Source organism: Homarus americanus, unplaced genomic scaffold (assembly GCF_018991925.1).
Source record: "Homarus americanus isolate GMGI-L3 unplaced genomic scaffold, GMGI_Hamer_2.0 scaffold21021, whole genome shotgun sequence".
Taxonomy (NCBI): Eukaryota; Metazoa; Arthropoda; class Malacostraca; order Decapoda; family Nephropidae; genus Homarus; species Homarus americanus.
The window spans coordinates 53,062-69,684 of record NW_024749363.1 but is presented as its reverse complement, the minus strand read 5'-3'; the positions used below and the strand labels follow the sequence as shown (position 1 = coordinate 69,684).

Sequence of the window (16,623 nt, the reverse complement as noted above, 5' to 3'; positions counted from 1 at the left end):
TTTAACGGACCCTTGATATAACGAACTTTCATTTTTATAGTTCGTTAAATCGAGGTTCTTACCATATTGCTAAAATTTGTGTGGCAACAATCAGTCCAGATCCACGGTCTTAATATTTTACAAATCCTACCTGGCCTGACCTGACCTGACCTGACCTGACCTGACCTGACCACAAAATTGTGATCATAAGAAGATCGGTCTAATTAGGGCTGGGGGTAGATTCCTGATAAATTGTTCACATCGGAGCTTGTTAGGGTCCATCTTAATAGGCTGTTAGGGTTTGCTCGGGGCCTATTAGGACTTTGCTCTAATAGGCCCGTGGTCCGTGTAACCGGAGGCCCAATACACTCACTCAGACGTTGTCTTCAGGTAAGGCAAAACTTTATATAGCGAAACTTTCTTATAACGGAGTTCTCCTCTCAATATATAATCCGTTAAATGGAGGTTTCACATCTAACGAACCCTCGATATAACGTACTTTCTTCTCTATATAGTTCGTTAGTTTTTTTTTTACTGTATGGGTCAGACCTTGATATGGTTTCCTCCTACGTTCGCCCTTAAGAGACTTTCCTGGTGAGGTGGCTTAAGCCGGTCTCGCTCACCGTGTTATTATGTGGAGTTATTTATCAATGTTCTTGTTATCTTTACGTTATCGTCTTACGGAACATTTGTGGCCAACTTTTAGAACATAACTTTGGGGGTTATTTTAGTGAAGGGATTTTGCTTGTTTATTTTTTTTGGGGGGGGGAAAGAGATTTTTATTTTTATTTTTTGGTCGGGATTTTTTTTTTACTGGGAAGGGATTTTATTTATTTTTTATGGAAAGAAATTTTATTTTGTTGTGGGAAGGGATTTTTTTTTTTTATAGAATTTTTATTGTGTGGCCCCTTCACTCGCCCCTCCACTCGTCCTTCCACTCATAGCTCCTCTTACACACCTTGACCTGCTCCCCCTTTCAGTGGTTGCCCTCCTCCCCTTTGTCCTGGGTTCAGTCTTTAATGGTCGGGACAACACGTGACATAAAAGGCGGTCGGGTCCTTGACAGTGACCGATATTATTCATCATATTGGATCTACCTGCTGAGGCTGATGGACAGGTAGCTGGTGACGGAGGCAGGTAGATAGACAGGGAGGTAAGTAGGTAGAGTGTGAGAGAAGTGAGGAGGTTAGAGGATTAGAGAGATAAGACAGGTAAGCCAGTAGACAGTCGAGCAAGGTAGACACTTTAGACAGGGAGAGAAGACAGGTAAGTGGGCAGACAGGAACAGCAGACGGGGATGGAGAACAGACACAGATTCTGTATCAAGATTAATACCTGTTCCCTTTGCGCCAGAGATGACAGTAGTTAAGAGATACCTTCCACGCTTTTAGATTAAACCCCCCCGTGTGTGTGTGTGTGTGTGTGTGAGTGAACGTTTTAACACACTCGCCCGGGATTTTGTTCGTGCTGTAGGGATTTTACTTGGGTTTGAAGGGGGGGGGGGTGATAGGGACTAGTCATATTGGCCCCCACAGTCCTAACGGGCCCCAAATGAGCCCCAGTCATAAGGGTTTGAGTAGGACTGAGCAGAGACCTCGCCTGACTTGACCGAGGTGTAATGCTGTGACATATATAGGGTTATAAGAGGCAGTCCGTCCGTCCACATCCTGCTGGGGGTGACATTAAGACACATTGGAACCACACCACCGTGCCAGGCTTGTCATCATAACAAGGCCATCCATTGTGAGGTTAAAGTTGAAGGTCACCAGTTGTTTGGAAATGTCTCGTTTCCTTAACTATTTCGCTGTTGAAGGTCAAGACTCATTATATGGTAATTAGGTCAAAAGGTCACAAGGTCACTCTAAAACAACAACGATCTATACAGTAATTTCCTCCCATTGTGAATTACGTTCTGGGTTGTATATAATTACTAGGTGATGTACCGGTGACCTAAATTGGCTCATTAACTGGAAGGTCAAGGTTATTTTCTTGTCCGATACGTGATTTCTCTCTCGTGTATGTATGATGCCTTGGTGTAGCGTGGCAGGTAGTGTGGGGGTGATGATAAGTATTGTTAATTAAATTAGGTCAGGAGGTCAAAGGTTAAAAGTCTTCTCGTCCAATCCATGAGTTGTATTTTGGTGTTGCCGCGACCACTGCCACCAACTATACTATTACTGTCCCTACTACTACCACACCACTACCACACACCAATTTACCACTACTACTACCACCACTACCACCACCACCAATCACCACTACCACTCACTACCACCACCAACCACCACCACCACCACCAACCACCACCACCACCACCAACTCACCACCACCACACTAACACCACCACACTACCACCACCACCAACCAATCAACCACCACCACCACCACTAACACTACCACCACCAATCACCAATCAATCAATCAATCAATTCCACCAACCACCACCACCATCAATCACCAATAATCAATCAACCACCAACCAATCAATCACTACCACCACCACCACCACCACCACCACCACCACCACCACCACCACCACCACCATTCATCACCAATCAATCACCAAACCACCACTATTGACACACTCACTCATTGTCACTCACACCACCACTACCACCACCACTACTACTACCACCACCACCACTACCACTACCACTACTACCACCACTACCACTACTAACACCACCACTACTTCAATTACACCAATCATAACCATCACTACAGCCACCACCACCCGGCATTACCCACCACCACGTAATTCAATCATTCTACCTCACCGCTCTTGTGTCCATTGTGAGATCAGTGTTCGCTCACAAAAGCATTAATCGACTCGATGCTTCATTAATAGGAGCTCTTCAGTGTTAGGGTACATGATGATATTGAACCTTTCACTGGAGGTGGTGGCTGGGGTGGGGGGTGTGACCTGGGGGGATGGTGGCTGGGGAGGGTGGGATGGTGGTGTGGGGTGGGGGTGACCTGGGGGGTTGGTGGCGGTGACTGGTTGATGTTCACTGGGGATTGATACTTTGATATTGGTTTGTGGTTATGAGGACGTGGTGAGGACGGAGGAGGACGTGGGGAGGAGGACGTGGGGAGGAGGACGTAGGGGAGGACGTGGGGAGGAGGACGTGAGGAGGAGGACGTGGGGGGAGGACGTGAGGGGAGGTGAGGAGGAGGAGGAATTAACGTGATTCTTCTTAGATAAGATTATTTAATGTGATAATGTTCTTTAATCATGTATAATGTTGTGGGTGTCTGAAGGGTTGGTATCTCTGTCGTGTGGATATTGTTGTATGTTGTAAAGTCAGGTATTATTATTATTATTATTATTATTATTATTATTATTATTATTATTATTATTATTATTATTATTATTATTATTATTATTATTATTATTATTATTATTATTATTGTTTTTATTATTATTGTTTTTGTTGTTGTTACTCTCTGGATATAGCTTCAGCCATTAGTGTACAGGTATAGGCATAAATAAGTGTACATCTCTCTTTTAGCCTGTATGAATGACACTCCACATAACATTACTTCAAGGTATACCTGGCCGTCACACCTGTATCCATAATAACGTATAAACGACTCTTCAATAAACACTAAACTTTAACCAATATTCCGGATCTTTAACTGAGCTCTTTATCATAATTACTTTTAGTGAATAGCTCAATAACTTAGCCCAGAGACTTTACCTGTGTAATAGAATATGCCACGGTGGGGTGTAAGCTGGGGTGAGCGTGATGGTGTTGTGGTAGTGGTGTGATGGTGTTGTGGTAGTGGTGTGATGGTGTTGTGGTAGTGGTGTGATGGTGTTGTGGTAGTGGTGTGATGGTGTTGTGGTAGTGGTGTTATGGTAGCGGTGTGATGAAGAGGAGGTGGTGGTGTGATTGTATGTGTAGTGAGGAGGGGTATGTTGTCATGTGAGCGGGATGTGTTTATGACGCACTAACGCACTCACCCTCACTCACTCACTCACTCACTCAGCACAGTGTCTCCGCCTAACGGATCCGTGTCTTCCCCACACGAGCGCCTAATAAGTTCATAATAGGCTTAACTGCCTTTAATATGTCTGCACCCGGTAATTAACCCGTCGGCGAACTAACACGGTGCCGCCTCCCAAGTCCGTTCATGGTTCATTGTCCACTATAACCAGGCTCTCCATGGTAGTGCCCACCATAGCGTAGTCCCCCGGGGCATTATACACCTTAACTTGGCAGACCATGGTAGAGTGCCCACTATAACTTGGCACTTCATGGTTAGTGTCCGTCATGACCGGGGACTACCATGACCAGGGACCCACCATGACCAGGGACCCACCATGACCAGGAGACCCACCATGACCAGGGACCCACCATGACCAGGAGACCCACCATGACCAGGGACCCACCATGACCAGGGACCCACCATGACCAGGGACCCACCACTGACCAGGGACCCACCATGACCAGGGACCCACCATGACCAGGAGACCCACCATAACCAGGAGACCCACCATAACCAGGGACCTACCATGACCAGGGACCCACCATAACCAGGGACCCACCATGACCAGGGACCCACCTTGACCAGGGACCCACCATGACCAGGAGACCCACCATGACCAGAAGACCAAACCATGACCAGAAGACCAAACCATGACCAGAAGACCAAACCTTAACCAGAAGACCAAACCTTAACCAGAAGACCAAACCTTAACCAGAAGACCAAACCATGACCAGAAGACCCACCATAATCTTAGTCTCTCATCATCATGGTAGTGAGAAACGCGTCCCATTAAGACCTATCCTATTAATCAACCACACAGAGACATCACGTGAATGAGGATAGTGAATGACGTCAGTGACTTTCCTGTATAGTGTATTGGCCGTATAACCCGAGAGAAGGGGAATACAATGTTGTGTGTTTTGTTTATATAGCATTTATTTGTTTGTTTGTTGTGTGTATATTCTTGACATCAAACTCGAAAGCTGAATAATTAACGACTTTCATACATAAGGACCTTGGTGTGTTTACTTGTGTATACATTTATAATTTTTACGTCCACCTATGTATACATCTATCCACGCATACATCCACCCACGCATACATCCACCCACGCATACATCCACCCACGCATACATCCACCCACGCATACATCCATCCACGCGTACATCCACCCACGCATACATCCACCCACGCATACATCCACCCATGCATACATCCACCCACGTATACATTTATACATCCACTCCTGGGAACGTTCTATTTGTCTAGTGAATAGAACGATGATACACTCTGAGCAGCAGTGCAACCAGTTAATGATGGTATTACCGTGAATTGTGTAGCGTAAGGCTGCTCTCTCTGTGTGTGTAGGGTAGGGTAGGGTAGGGTAGGGTAGGGTAGGGTAGGGTAGGGGGCTGGCCACACAGGAAAAGCGAAGGGTAGGAGGCTGGCCACACACGGAAGATCAGTATTTCACGTAGACTTGAACTATTGAAGGATGGGGTGGTGGAGGGAACGGTCGGTGTGAGTGTGATTTATCCCTGTCGAGAGAGAGAGAGAGAGAGAGAGAGAGAGAGAGAGAGAGAGGAGAGAGAGAGTGAGAGGTGAAGAGAGGGTAAGAGTGCAGGAATGTGGGGAGAGTTTAGTTTATCAAAGGGGATTTTTGACAGTTTTATTATAAGGCTTGTCTGAGAAGGGGAGAGAAGAGAGTGGTGTGTGTGTGTGTGTGTGTTAGTGTTTTATTTGATAAGCCACCGCGCCTCGTAATAGAGCGTAATGGTGATGACAAATAGATTAGAGAATTTACATTTGGATTACCTACCAATTAACGCTTATTTTTTGACACCAAATTAAAGAATAGCCGAGCTGGTCCGCTATGGTGAAATTACTATTTTTTGTTCGCTTCTATAAAGTTTCTCTTGTCTGGCGAATTGGTGAGCTTTAATGATGATGTTGTAATGTACACGTCCAGAATATAAACTGATTGAGTCTCCTGGTACCCGCGTGCAAAGTACTCCCCCCTGTGTATCACCCAAGACGTAGGTACAGTAACTATCGTCTGGTCACTGGAAGCTTGCAACCGAGGCTTAGGGTCAGTTTGTAGCATGGCAGCTGATTGGTTGGCAGGTGGACTAAGGCCTCGAGTCGGTTTGTAGCATGGCAGCTGATTGGTTGGCAGGTGGACTAAGGCCTCGAGTCGGTTTGTAGCATGGCAGCTGATTGGTTGACAGGTGGACTAAGGCCTCGAGTTGGTTTGTAGCATGGCAGCTGATTGGTTGGCAGGTGGACTAAGGCCTCAAGTCGGTTTGTAGCATGGCAGCTGATTGGTTGGCAGGTGGACACGGGAAAGGTCACTACAACTCTTTGTAAAATGTCGCTGAAAATTTTAATGTTTTTCTTGTTATTTTCAAGATATTTATGTTACCAGAGTGTTTCACAAGTTAATTTTTGCTTCGCCTAACAGTAGCCACGCCCACCGAACACAATCGCCACGCCCACCGAACACAGTAGCCACGCCCACCGAACACAGTAGCCACGCCCAGAACATCCACGTTCACCCACGCCCACCAAAACACCCACGTAGCCACGCCCACAATTAAGAACATCCACGCCCACCAAACACAACAGCCACGCCCACCAAACACAACACCCACGCCCACCAAACACAACACCCACGCCCACCAAACACAACACCCACCAAAAACAACAGCCACGCCCACCGAACACAGTAGCCACGCCCACTCAGTACAGCAGCCGTGTATCGCCATGGGAAATAACGAGAGTGTTTACCTCCAACAAATACATGATATCCACACTGCGGCTGTATACATGTGGCGTGTTTGGCCAAAACAATACTGTATCGACCAGGTTTAATTTCACCCGTTTGATGTAGGGAAAAAAATATACATGCCTCTCCGAATCTCAGTGGTGGCGGGGGAAAATGTGGCGTTGTGGTGGTTGTTAATTTGGGTCAATGGTCGTGAGTGTTCCGCCTGACTAAATGTGTTGACCTGTAATCAGTTAACCTATATAACTGAAGGGTTAATATGTTCACCTGTAAGCAGTTATATGATGTAATTATTATATTGTGTATTAGGATCACCTGATGAATCTTCACTACAACTGCTTTGTTAGGTTAGGTTAGGTTAGGTTATTATCCTTTTCATAGTTTTTATCTTCGTAATTATTATCCATGTCACCGTTGCCGTGTTGGTGATTGTCTTGCTGTTGGGAGTTGTGGTGGTTGCTGAGGTGGTTGTAGTGATTGTTGTGGTTGCCATGGTGATTGTGGTGGTTGCTGTGGTGGTTGTGGTGGTTGCTGTGGTGGTTGTTCAGTTGGTAATGGTGGTGCCCCCTCACTCGAGCCAGCTGGGAGGGAGGGGGGGGGGGATAGGTGGCTCCAGGTGTGATGAAGAGCGTCATTACGGGCGGCGCACTGCATCACCGACCGTGTTACTGTGATAATGTGCCTTTGACAACCAGCTGGCCAGGAGGGGGGAGGGGAGGCTGGCGTTCTCATCTAACACACACACACACACACACACACAGCTTATTCCTAAGAGTATTGAACCTGTTATTAGTGTCCAGGATAGTGTAAGATACAGTATAAAAGGAATTGTACATATAAACATTTATCCTCACTTGAGACACTACTTAAAGACACTACTTAACACACTTATAAAAAACAGGTACAAGGTGCAATGTTGTCTGTCCGTAAGTATGAATGTGTCAGATAAGTGTTGTAAGGTGTCATCTGGTCTTGTGTGCCTGTTAGTGTCACCTGTCGTAAGTGTGTGTGTGTGTGTGTGCGCCAGTGTGACCTTGCCTGGGTGCCTGATAGTGCCAAACGTTGTCTCAGTTATTGATTATGTTGAGGCTCAGCTGCTGGCTCCTGGTGATCGATGCCTCGCTCGTTTGGTTTGGTTTAGGTTTCGTTACGTTACGTTACGTTAGGTTACGTTGATCTGCCTTCCTTTGCTTAACGTAAAGAAACACTCCCCAGATGATGGAGAGCAAGTAAAGGTATACTGCAGGTGTAGCGTGTGTACCTGTGTCCACCCTCCCTCGTTACTCTCTCCAATCATTCTTCCTCCTCCTCATCCTTATTGTTCTTCTTCCTACCTTGTGTCTCTCTTCTCAATCGTCACTCTTGCTCTCCTTGTCACTCTCCCTCCATCCATCCATCCCTCCTCTCCCTCCTCCTTCCTTCCTTCTCTCTCTCCCTTCCTCCCATCCCCTCCTCTCCCTCCCTCCCCCTCAGTTCAGCTCAAGGAAAGTTATATATATTAGATACAATATATATTACCTCTATCAATATCATCTCCCGGAAGCTATACGGTGATAACGAATCCTCCGTTGGTTGAGATATATATATATTTATAACTAAACAAGACTTAGCTCACTGAAGACCGTTTAATCTTACAACCAAAATTATATGTTTATGTGAAGAAATTTTCTCGTATTGGTAAATATTATAGAGAAATAGAAGACAAGGCGGTGAATAATAATTCTTTTCTTGGTGTAAAATTTGTTAATTCTCTACAATAATATATCAAACGTTTCAGGAGACGTTATTAGGTTATTTATGATACCTGTAGTGTGTGGCTATGAACTGTAAATAATAAAAATGCCTTGTGGACACACACACACACACACACACACACACACACACACACCTATAGAAAATGTTATGTCGCTTGAAATATTTAATGATGTCACGTTGATGGTGTGAGAGGCCGCCATCAATACCTCCTGTAGCAGTGGTGAGGCTGGAGGAACAATGACCTGACTCCCTCTACACCTCCACCTGGCCTCTCTGTATCTCAACTTCTTCTTGTGTTCCTCTTGATTCCTCTTACATTCTTCCCCCCCTCTCTCCTTTTCTCCTCCTCATCTTCGTTTTCTTTTTGTACCTACTTTTCCTCTTGGTCTTTCTCCTCTTCCTCGCTCAAAGCTGCAGTGGTCATCAAGGGCTGGTTGAGTGAAGTGTGTCTGGTAATATGAATGGTATCTAGTTCTCCCCCCTCTACCCGCTCTGAGTGTGATGCTCCTCGACAGCCCCCCTTCTGGTAGTAATTGCTCCTCGATAGCCCCCTCTGGTATCAGGTGGCTCCTCGATAGCCCCCTCCTCCTCTTGGTATGAGTAGCTCCTCGATAGCCCCCTCCCCTCCCTCTGAGTACGAGTACTCCTCGATAGCCCCCTCCCCTCCCTCTGAGTACGAGTAGCTCCTCGATAGCTTCCAATCCCTCCACCTTGAGTATGAGTAGCCCCTCGATATGGTTCACCCTCTATATATCTCTACTGAATATATCATTTCCATACTGCAGAGATAGTAGTTATAGGTAGGTGATGTAATTAAAGGCATGAGAGTAACATTTGAAGGCCAAGTCAACGATTTAACAGAAAAAGCAAGTCATGATGATGTTATTACCTGAAGTTTATTGATTGGATTCAGTTGTTTGTTGACATGTTTTGTGTTTGTTGATTATTAGCGTAGGTGTAGTGTTAAGGTGAGGATGGTGTGGTAGGATTGCCCCGAGTGGTTGAGGTTGACATGAGTGAACTAACACCACCTTCTATATCACTACCGCCAGAGTTTACCAGGAACTTCAGCAACACATCCAGGCGACGCTTCCACCACTATCACCACAAGATGAACCACCACCATCACCTCCAACATCACCACCATCAGTCCTGCCACACCCACACCACCTCCCCTCACGGTTCCCCCCCGTACACCTCCCGCCCAAACCAATGGTGCCTCATCATCCTCCCCGACCACCACGGCTGCCGCCACTACCCCCGCACCTCCACCACCCCCCGCTGCCTACCTCACCGCCTCATCTCCCGTCATCTCCGCCTTGGCTCCCCCCACAACCACCTCGAACAGCACCCTTACTCCCACTGACCACTTCATTACCAAAGCCAATGCTACCACTACGATCAAAGCCACCACTTCCTCCACGGTCATGGTATAAATCACCAGTGCCACCTCAACCGCCATCAACAACTAGAACTCACACCGCCATCAGCAGGTGATGATGCCCCGGTCCTCCCGCCCTCATCCACTACCCCGCCCTCACCCTAGCTGACTTTCTTGTGCATCTTCCCTTCTCCTGCTACTTATCCTCACCCAAACTGGCCAGTAGCTGCTGCCCGCCCCAGTACCACCTGGGTGCTGCCCGCCCCAGTACCACCTGGGTGTTGCCCGCCCCAGTACCACCTGGGCACTGCTTGTCTCACTACCATATGGGGACGAACCGCTTCTAGCATCAGTTGATGTTGGCCATTCCCGATACCAGCTGGGTACGAACTGTCCCAGTGCCACCAGTGTTGACCATCCTCAGTCAGCTGGGTGCTGGCAGCCCTCAGTATGGTATACGTCAAGTGGTGGCAACTTTCACTCTGACAACAGCAGACCTTCTAAACAGTCTGTCCCCCCCTGACCCCTTGACCCCTGACCCCGCCGTCCGTGCAGTAGTGGCAGCTTGGTGTGGTAGCATACATCACATCCCTCCCTCCCCCCTCCCGGCTGTGTACCACACCCAACACTGTACCTGCACCACCGCACCACATAGTTAGTTGGCTAGTCGAGACTGCATGCGTGTGGGCGTGACAGGTGCCGCCGCGCCGCTCTGTCCCCCTCACTCCCACCCGCCAATGATCTCTAGTTCCTTGTAAATTGTCACAAACTTGGCCTCAAGGATGACGTCCACCTCTCACCTTGAGTTAGGCTTCCGGGATACTTGTGAATAACCGGCTGGTGTGTATGTGTACGTGTGTGTAAACAGACGGTTGATGACCCGGCAATGTCCGGCAATGTCTTGTGTTTTTGGTGTAGGGCCGCCTCTCACTCAACGGCAGACCAGAAAGCCCTCTTTTGGTCTATTGGCCCCCTCCCCCCGCCCCCTTACCACCGCTATAAACACCACCTCCTTCAGGAAATGTCTCTGACTGTGACCACTGCTCGAGTAGTAGTATTATCTCCTCTCTTGTGGGTGTTGGTCCTCTTGCATGTCCTTAACTGTACTCACTGGCTCAGTCTCCTATCATCTTTGTCTTAGGACTGTATCGTAGGATGACAAAGCTTATTTTGACTAAGCGTAATTACTGTGTGAGTAGTTAGTAAGATGTATATATTTATGTGTGTTTTAATGACGCTCTTGTTGTTGTTTTTATTTATTGTCTGAGTTTATCTGTAAATATATGTATCTCAAGGTGTCAGCTGTGAACTGGTCAGGTGAGGTTAATTGCTCTCCAATCTCACCTGTGGTCTGGGACTTCTGTTGACTTAAGTCTATATAAAGTGTTTATTTTATTTTTACATTTAGAACTGTTATTTATTACAGGTGAGCCAACATAACTCGTACAGTCCTCAAGAAGCTAATATGTTGGTCTTATTTGTTATTTATACAAGATGTATTTTATTTACAGATATATCATAGCTCAGTGTTAAGTCATTCGGCCACATTAAAGGTTAGACTGTTATGAGGGATCAACGGGTGACGTGGGGAGATGGGTGTTACTCAAGAGACAGATGATCGCCCATAACTCACTGGAGAACAAGACTAGGGAGCTTAAAGTACTGCCTGTAGTCTCCCCCTCCACACTCACATTGAGCTAACATCACACCGAATTTAAATCAACGAGTCGGAATCAGATCATTGCTCACTAAACTATCCAAATGATTAATGAAGAGCTGCTGCATAATTAGCTAACACCACACAACACACTGCCCTCACCACAAATACACACACCCCCATCACAACACACTGCTCCCCTACCACAACACACACACCCCCTATCACACACAACACACGCCCCATCACAAACATTAATGCCCTCACCACAACACACACCCTCACCACAACACACACACTTCACCACAACACACACCTCACCACAACACTGACACGTCTCACTGATAACAACATTATTCTCACCATAACACACACCATTATAAACACACACGCCCCCTCATCTGAACGTAAAAGGTGGGCGTGTGATCTTAACTCTATAATGCTCGCCTCACTGAATAATTAAACGGAGACTTATAAAAAAATCAGTCTTTAGGAGAAGTTTTTTCTCTCGCCTCATCTTGAAAAGTTTAATCGTACGAAAAGTTCATTTGTATTTTTTAAAAGAAGTTTATATTTTTCTGGAAGGGAATCACATAGAGTTTGAATATTATTGTTATTCTTAATACTCGTGAAGAATCTTAGTTTCCATGGTGATTCTTAATTCATGGGGTGATTCTTGATAATTGGTGATTTTGGAGGTTTGTTATGAGTCTTATTAGTCTTAAAGAGGTTTCTTAATATACTCCTGAAGAGGCTTAATACAATCCCCCTCACCTCAGATGCTGCCAAATGTCCAGAGAATTTTGGTGGCAGGTATACAAAGTTACATTACACCTCTGAAAAGTTTATAAATTTTTTCATCCAATATGGTGAAGTAAATAAGTTATTGAGTAGTAAATGGGTCTTATATAAATTATTACTATCCCGTATATGATCTTATGTAGGGAAATGTTAACTAGATCAACCGAAAGACGAGTTATATATATATTTTATTTCTCATTACAAAAATAAAAATCAGCATAGAAAAAAAAATAATTTGTTGAGTTAATGTATTCACGAATGCACTCAGTAAATTATTTCAATTGTATTTTTAAAAACTCTGTGTAATATTTATTTTTATTTAATATAGGGGTAAAAAAAAAAAAAATATTCTCTGAAAATGTTTTATTTGACAAGGGACAAAATTCAACAGAACCAGTACTACAATTTGTGTTGAGCATGGGATTACCTGGGATTACCTGTATCGTTGTCGGGGGATTACTGCTCCCAAACATTCACACGGACCGGGTTACGAGGGATGGCTATTTAACACCTTCAAATATAAAAAAACTCGTCCCGTCAGTTTTTTTTTGTTTTTTTAGGTATATTGTTGTATCTCGTTCTCTGATTATTGCGGAGAGAGAGAGAGAGAGGAGAGAGAGAGAGAGATAGGAGGAACGGTGAGGGCAGCAGATAAGGCCATGGCGAAATAATAGGTCAAATCTACCAGGAACATCAAAAGGTTAGGAAGGGATTAAGAGCTATTGGCGATGCTGCTACAGTTATTGATGTTGGGCGTGACCAGCAGAGGGTCAGGTCCGAGTCACCAGGCTAGAGTACCTGACCATTGCCCGACAGGTGACAGGAGGTTGGATTAGAGCCTAGATGACCACACCTTCATTAGTTAATCACCTTACCTGGATACAATTAACCAGGTGATTACGTCATAAGGATCCTTGCTGATATGACGCCAGGAATCACGTGGTGTTGACGTCTTCAGATAAGCAGTATCTCGTCAGTGGTTATACTGCGTCTGGGGGTAATGACGTCAGTAGATAAGCAGGCCAGGTGTGATGACGTCAGGGGGTCAGTGACGTAAACAGACCGATTGAAATGACGTCAGTAGGTAGTTAGTCTATTGTTACCCACTGATTATTATTATTTTTTGGCCACGAGTGTTATTGTGCTGGTGCTTGCTGACCTGACCCTTCCACCTCACACTTCGATCTGACACTTCAACCTCATACTTCAACCTCACACTTGGACCTGACCCTTAAATCTAACACTTCGACCTGACACTTCCACCTCACACTTCGGCCTCACACACACACACACACACACGCACACACACACACACACACACACACACACACACACACACACACACACACACACACACACAGATGGTTTTTATCATTACATTTTCATATTAGTTTGGTATAACTTCTCTGTGAATGTGTTCGTAAAAAAAAATAGCCCTGGAATGTTATCTTAATGTATCAGTAATGGGTGAAGTAAATACCATGATATAGTGGGTGTGTGATGTATGGTGTGGTTAGTGATAGTGTGTGATGTATGGTGTGGTTAGTGATAGTGTGTGTGATGTATGGTGTGGTTAGTGATATAGTGTGTGTGATGTATGGTGTGGTTAGTGATAGTGTGTGTGATGTATGGTGTGGTTAGTGATATAGTGTGTGTGATGTATGGTGTGAAGTTAATGATAGTGTGTGTGTGTGTGAGATGTATGGTGTCTTGTTAGTGATTCCGAGTTGTGAGTTCCGTGACATCAGTTATTGCAGCGCTGTGATTGATGTATATTATTACATCCAGCTCGAGGTCGTGGGGAGGTGGACGAGCTAGGTCAATCACCCAGAGCCAGCACCCCTTCCCACCCCCCTCCCCCGACAGCTTAATACCTGCCTGGTCCGTCGGGTCATATCTAGGTCAGTCATTAGTCTGATATTATTGCCATCATAAGCTGTCGTAATTGCCACTATGTCCGGGTTGATTCTGTAATGTGTGTTTATGCCATTTATTTAACTAGATCCATCGTTACGAACGCTATGTCTAAAGTTATTTCTCTCGTTATTTCTCACACAGGTATAGTAACGATCCTTTGTTCGTTATTGATTCGTTTTTCGTTTTAGTCTTTAGTTTATATAGGAATTACCCTGTTGTGGGTGTATGTCGAATGGGCCCCAGTTCAATTAGGCCCCAGTTCTAATAGGCCCCATACGTAACCTAACTTAACCTGACCATTCGAACTTTGTCTAGTCTTAATGAAATGGGCCCCAGTTCAATTAGGCCCCATAGACTACTAAAAACTTGGGGCCCATCTGACCTATCACATGTCTTACCTGTCTTCGTTGATACCTGTAATTAGATTTCTTCAGGTATTTTCCCTAGGTAATGTTTGATTAGGTATATGTTTTAAGAGAGAAGAAGTTACCTATATATCACTGACGACTGTAATTTGATGTTTATTATTATTATTATTATTATTATTATTATTATTATTATTATTATTATTATTATTGTTTGGCAGAGTAGCGTCTCAGTTGTCAGTGTTCACAATCCTCGTCATCATAACATTGGGTGAAACTGACAGGAGAACAAATTAGCATCTAAGAGCTGATAGGAATATGGTATGCAAATGACTTCTAAATAAAGCCTCCACTCCTGCTTGTGCAAATAGGAGGGGAAGGGGATGTGTTGACTCCTGTGTGTAGGGTATATATGTCATGTTAGGAGAAGTTAAACTCTCTCTCTCTAGAGCGTGTGCACAGTCAGTTGGCATCATGGGGTCAGCCATCATGGCCCAGCGTGGCTAGTCTCTTGTGACTTTCCCTCAAGCCTAAGTTAGTTGAAGGTGTGTGTGTGTGTGTGTGTGTGTGTGTGTGTGTGTGTGTGTGTGTGTGTGTGTGTGTGTGTAGCAGACAGCGTGTTTACATTGACTAGTAAACCTGAGTCAACTGCGAACCTTTTACAGACCCCAGGCAAAAACTTCGCCTGTAGGGGAGCTTACGTGTCAACCCATAACCTAGTGAATATTTTGTGTGGTGTGGGTTTTTTAGGGAAGGTAAGGGGAGGGGCGAGGGGGAGGTGTGGAGGGAAGAGGAGGGGAGGTGTGGAGGAAGAGGAGGGGGGTGCTTTAAATGTCGCTGTTGACTTGATGTGGATATTTTTAGTGTTTAGTGTACTGTTAACGTCTGACACACACACACACACACACACACACACACACACACACATGCATATATATATATACACGAACACGCACACACTCTCCTTTGAGCCCCTGTAAAGACTCTCTTAAAGCAGGGTGGTTCATGGCAAAAGGTTAGACTCAGGCGTGTTTATGTCTCCGCACGTTCCAGCCAGACGTGTTAAGAATCACCAGTGAAATGACAACGTTAAGAATCACCTCTGAAATGACAACGTTAAGAATCACCACATAAGTTAAGGCACGTTTAGAATCACCTAAGAATCACATGTCCAAATTCAGAGCGTCCGTTAACCACACTCTGATTGGCTGAAACTCACGACGTCATGTTTAAGTGACGTCACACTTCCTAACCAATCAGAATAATGATAAAGTTGAATATACTGAGGCGCTGTAGTGACGTGTGTTGATGAAGGTTCATGTTGGGTGACCTGTGTGTGTGTGTGTGTGTGTGTAGCGCCATAAGCCAGTGATTAGTGAGGGTCAGAGTTTAATCACCTCTGGTTTATCTAACACCGCTATAGCACTCCTAATTAAAGGTTACATTGTGTGTGGGTGGGTGTGGGGGGGGTAGGTGTGGGGATGTGCCTGTATGTGGGGGGAGGGGGATAGTTAAGACAAAGTAGTGAATGTGTGGAACAAGTTACCAATAATCATCATTAACTCGAATACACTGGATAGCTTCAAACATACTGTAGGTTGGACGGATATGTGAGCGATAGGTGGTGGGTTTAAACGGGATTGCCTAGTATGGGCCAATAGGTTCCTGCAGTTTCCTCCATTCTTATGTTCTTATATCGAGGGCCCATTAGATGTGAAACCCTCATATAACGGTTTATATGGAGAGAGAAGTCCGTTATATGGAGGTTTCATTGTAGTGTATATATAGTGTTTTCGGGCCAATGTGACCCTTAACGAGTAATGTGGTTCTCTATTGGTCTCTAGAGGCGCCTTAATGGTCCACTGGGCTCTTTCTGAAGGAATTTTTGAGCAGCTGTGGAATGATTTTCGACGATGGGTGATGACGTCAGCTGTATCACCTACTGCAGTTATTATAAGATGTTGATTATTACAGGTTGTTTAATACTTAC

At 45.1% G+C, this 16,623-nt stretch overlaps 1 protein-coding gene across 3 annotated transcripts in view; it reads left to right on the top strand.

Annotated features, from left to right (window-relative positions):
* LOC121853354 (proline-rich receptor-like protein kinase PERK2) overlaps nt 1–16,623 on the top strand; it is a 92,150-nt gene that overhangs the window by 25,526 nt on the left and 50,001 nt on the right. For all 3 annotated transcript variants that reach the window (XM_042347423.1, XM_042347422.1, XM_042347424.1), the window contains exon 3: nt 9,565–10,005. In XM_042347423.1, coding sequence (XP_042203357.1) covers nt 9,725–10,005 — 281 coding nt within the window. In that variant the 5' untranslated portion in view covers nt 9,565–9,724. The remainder of the gene's footprint in view (nt 1–9,564; nt 10,006–16,623) is intronic.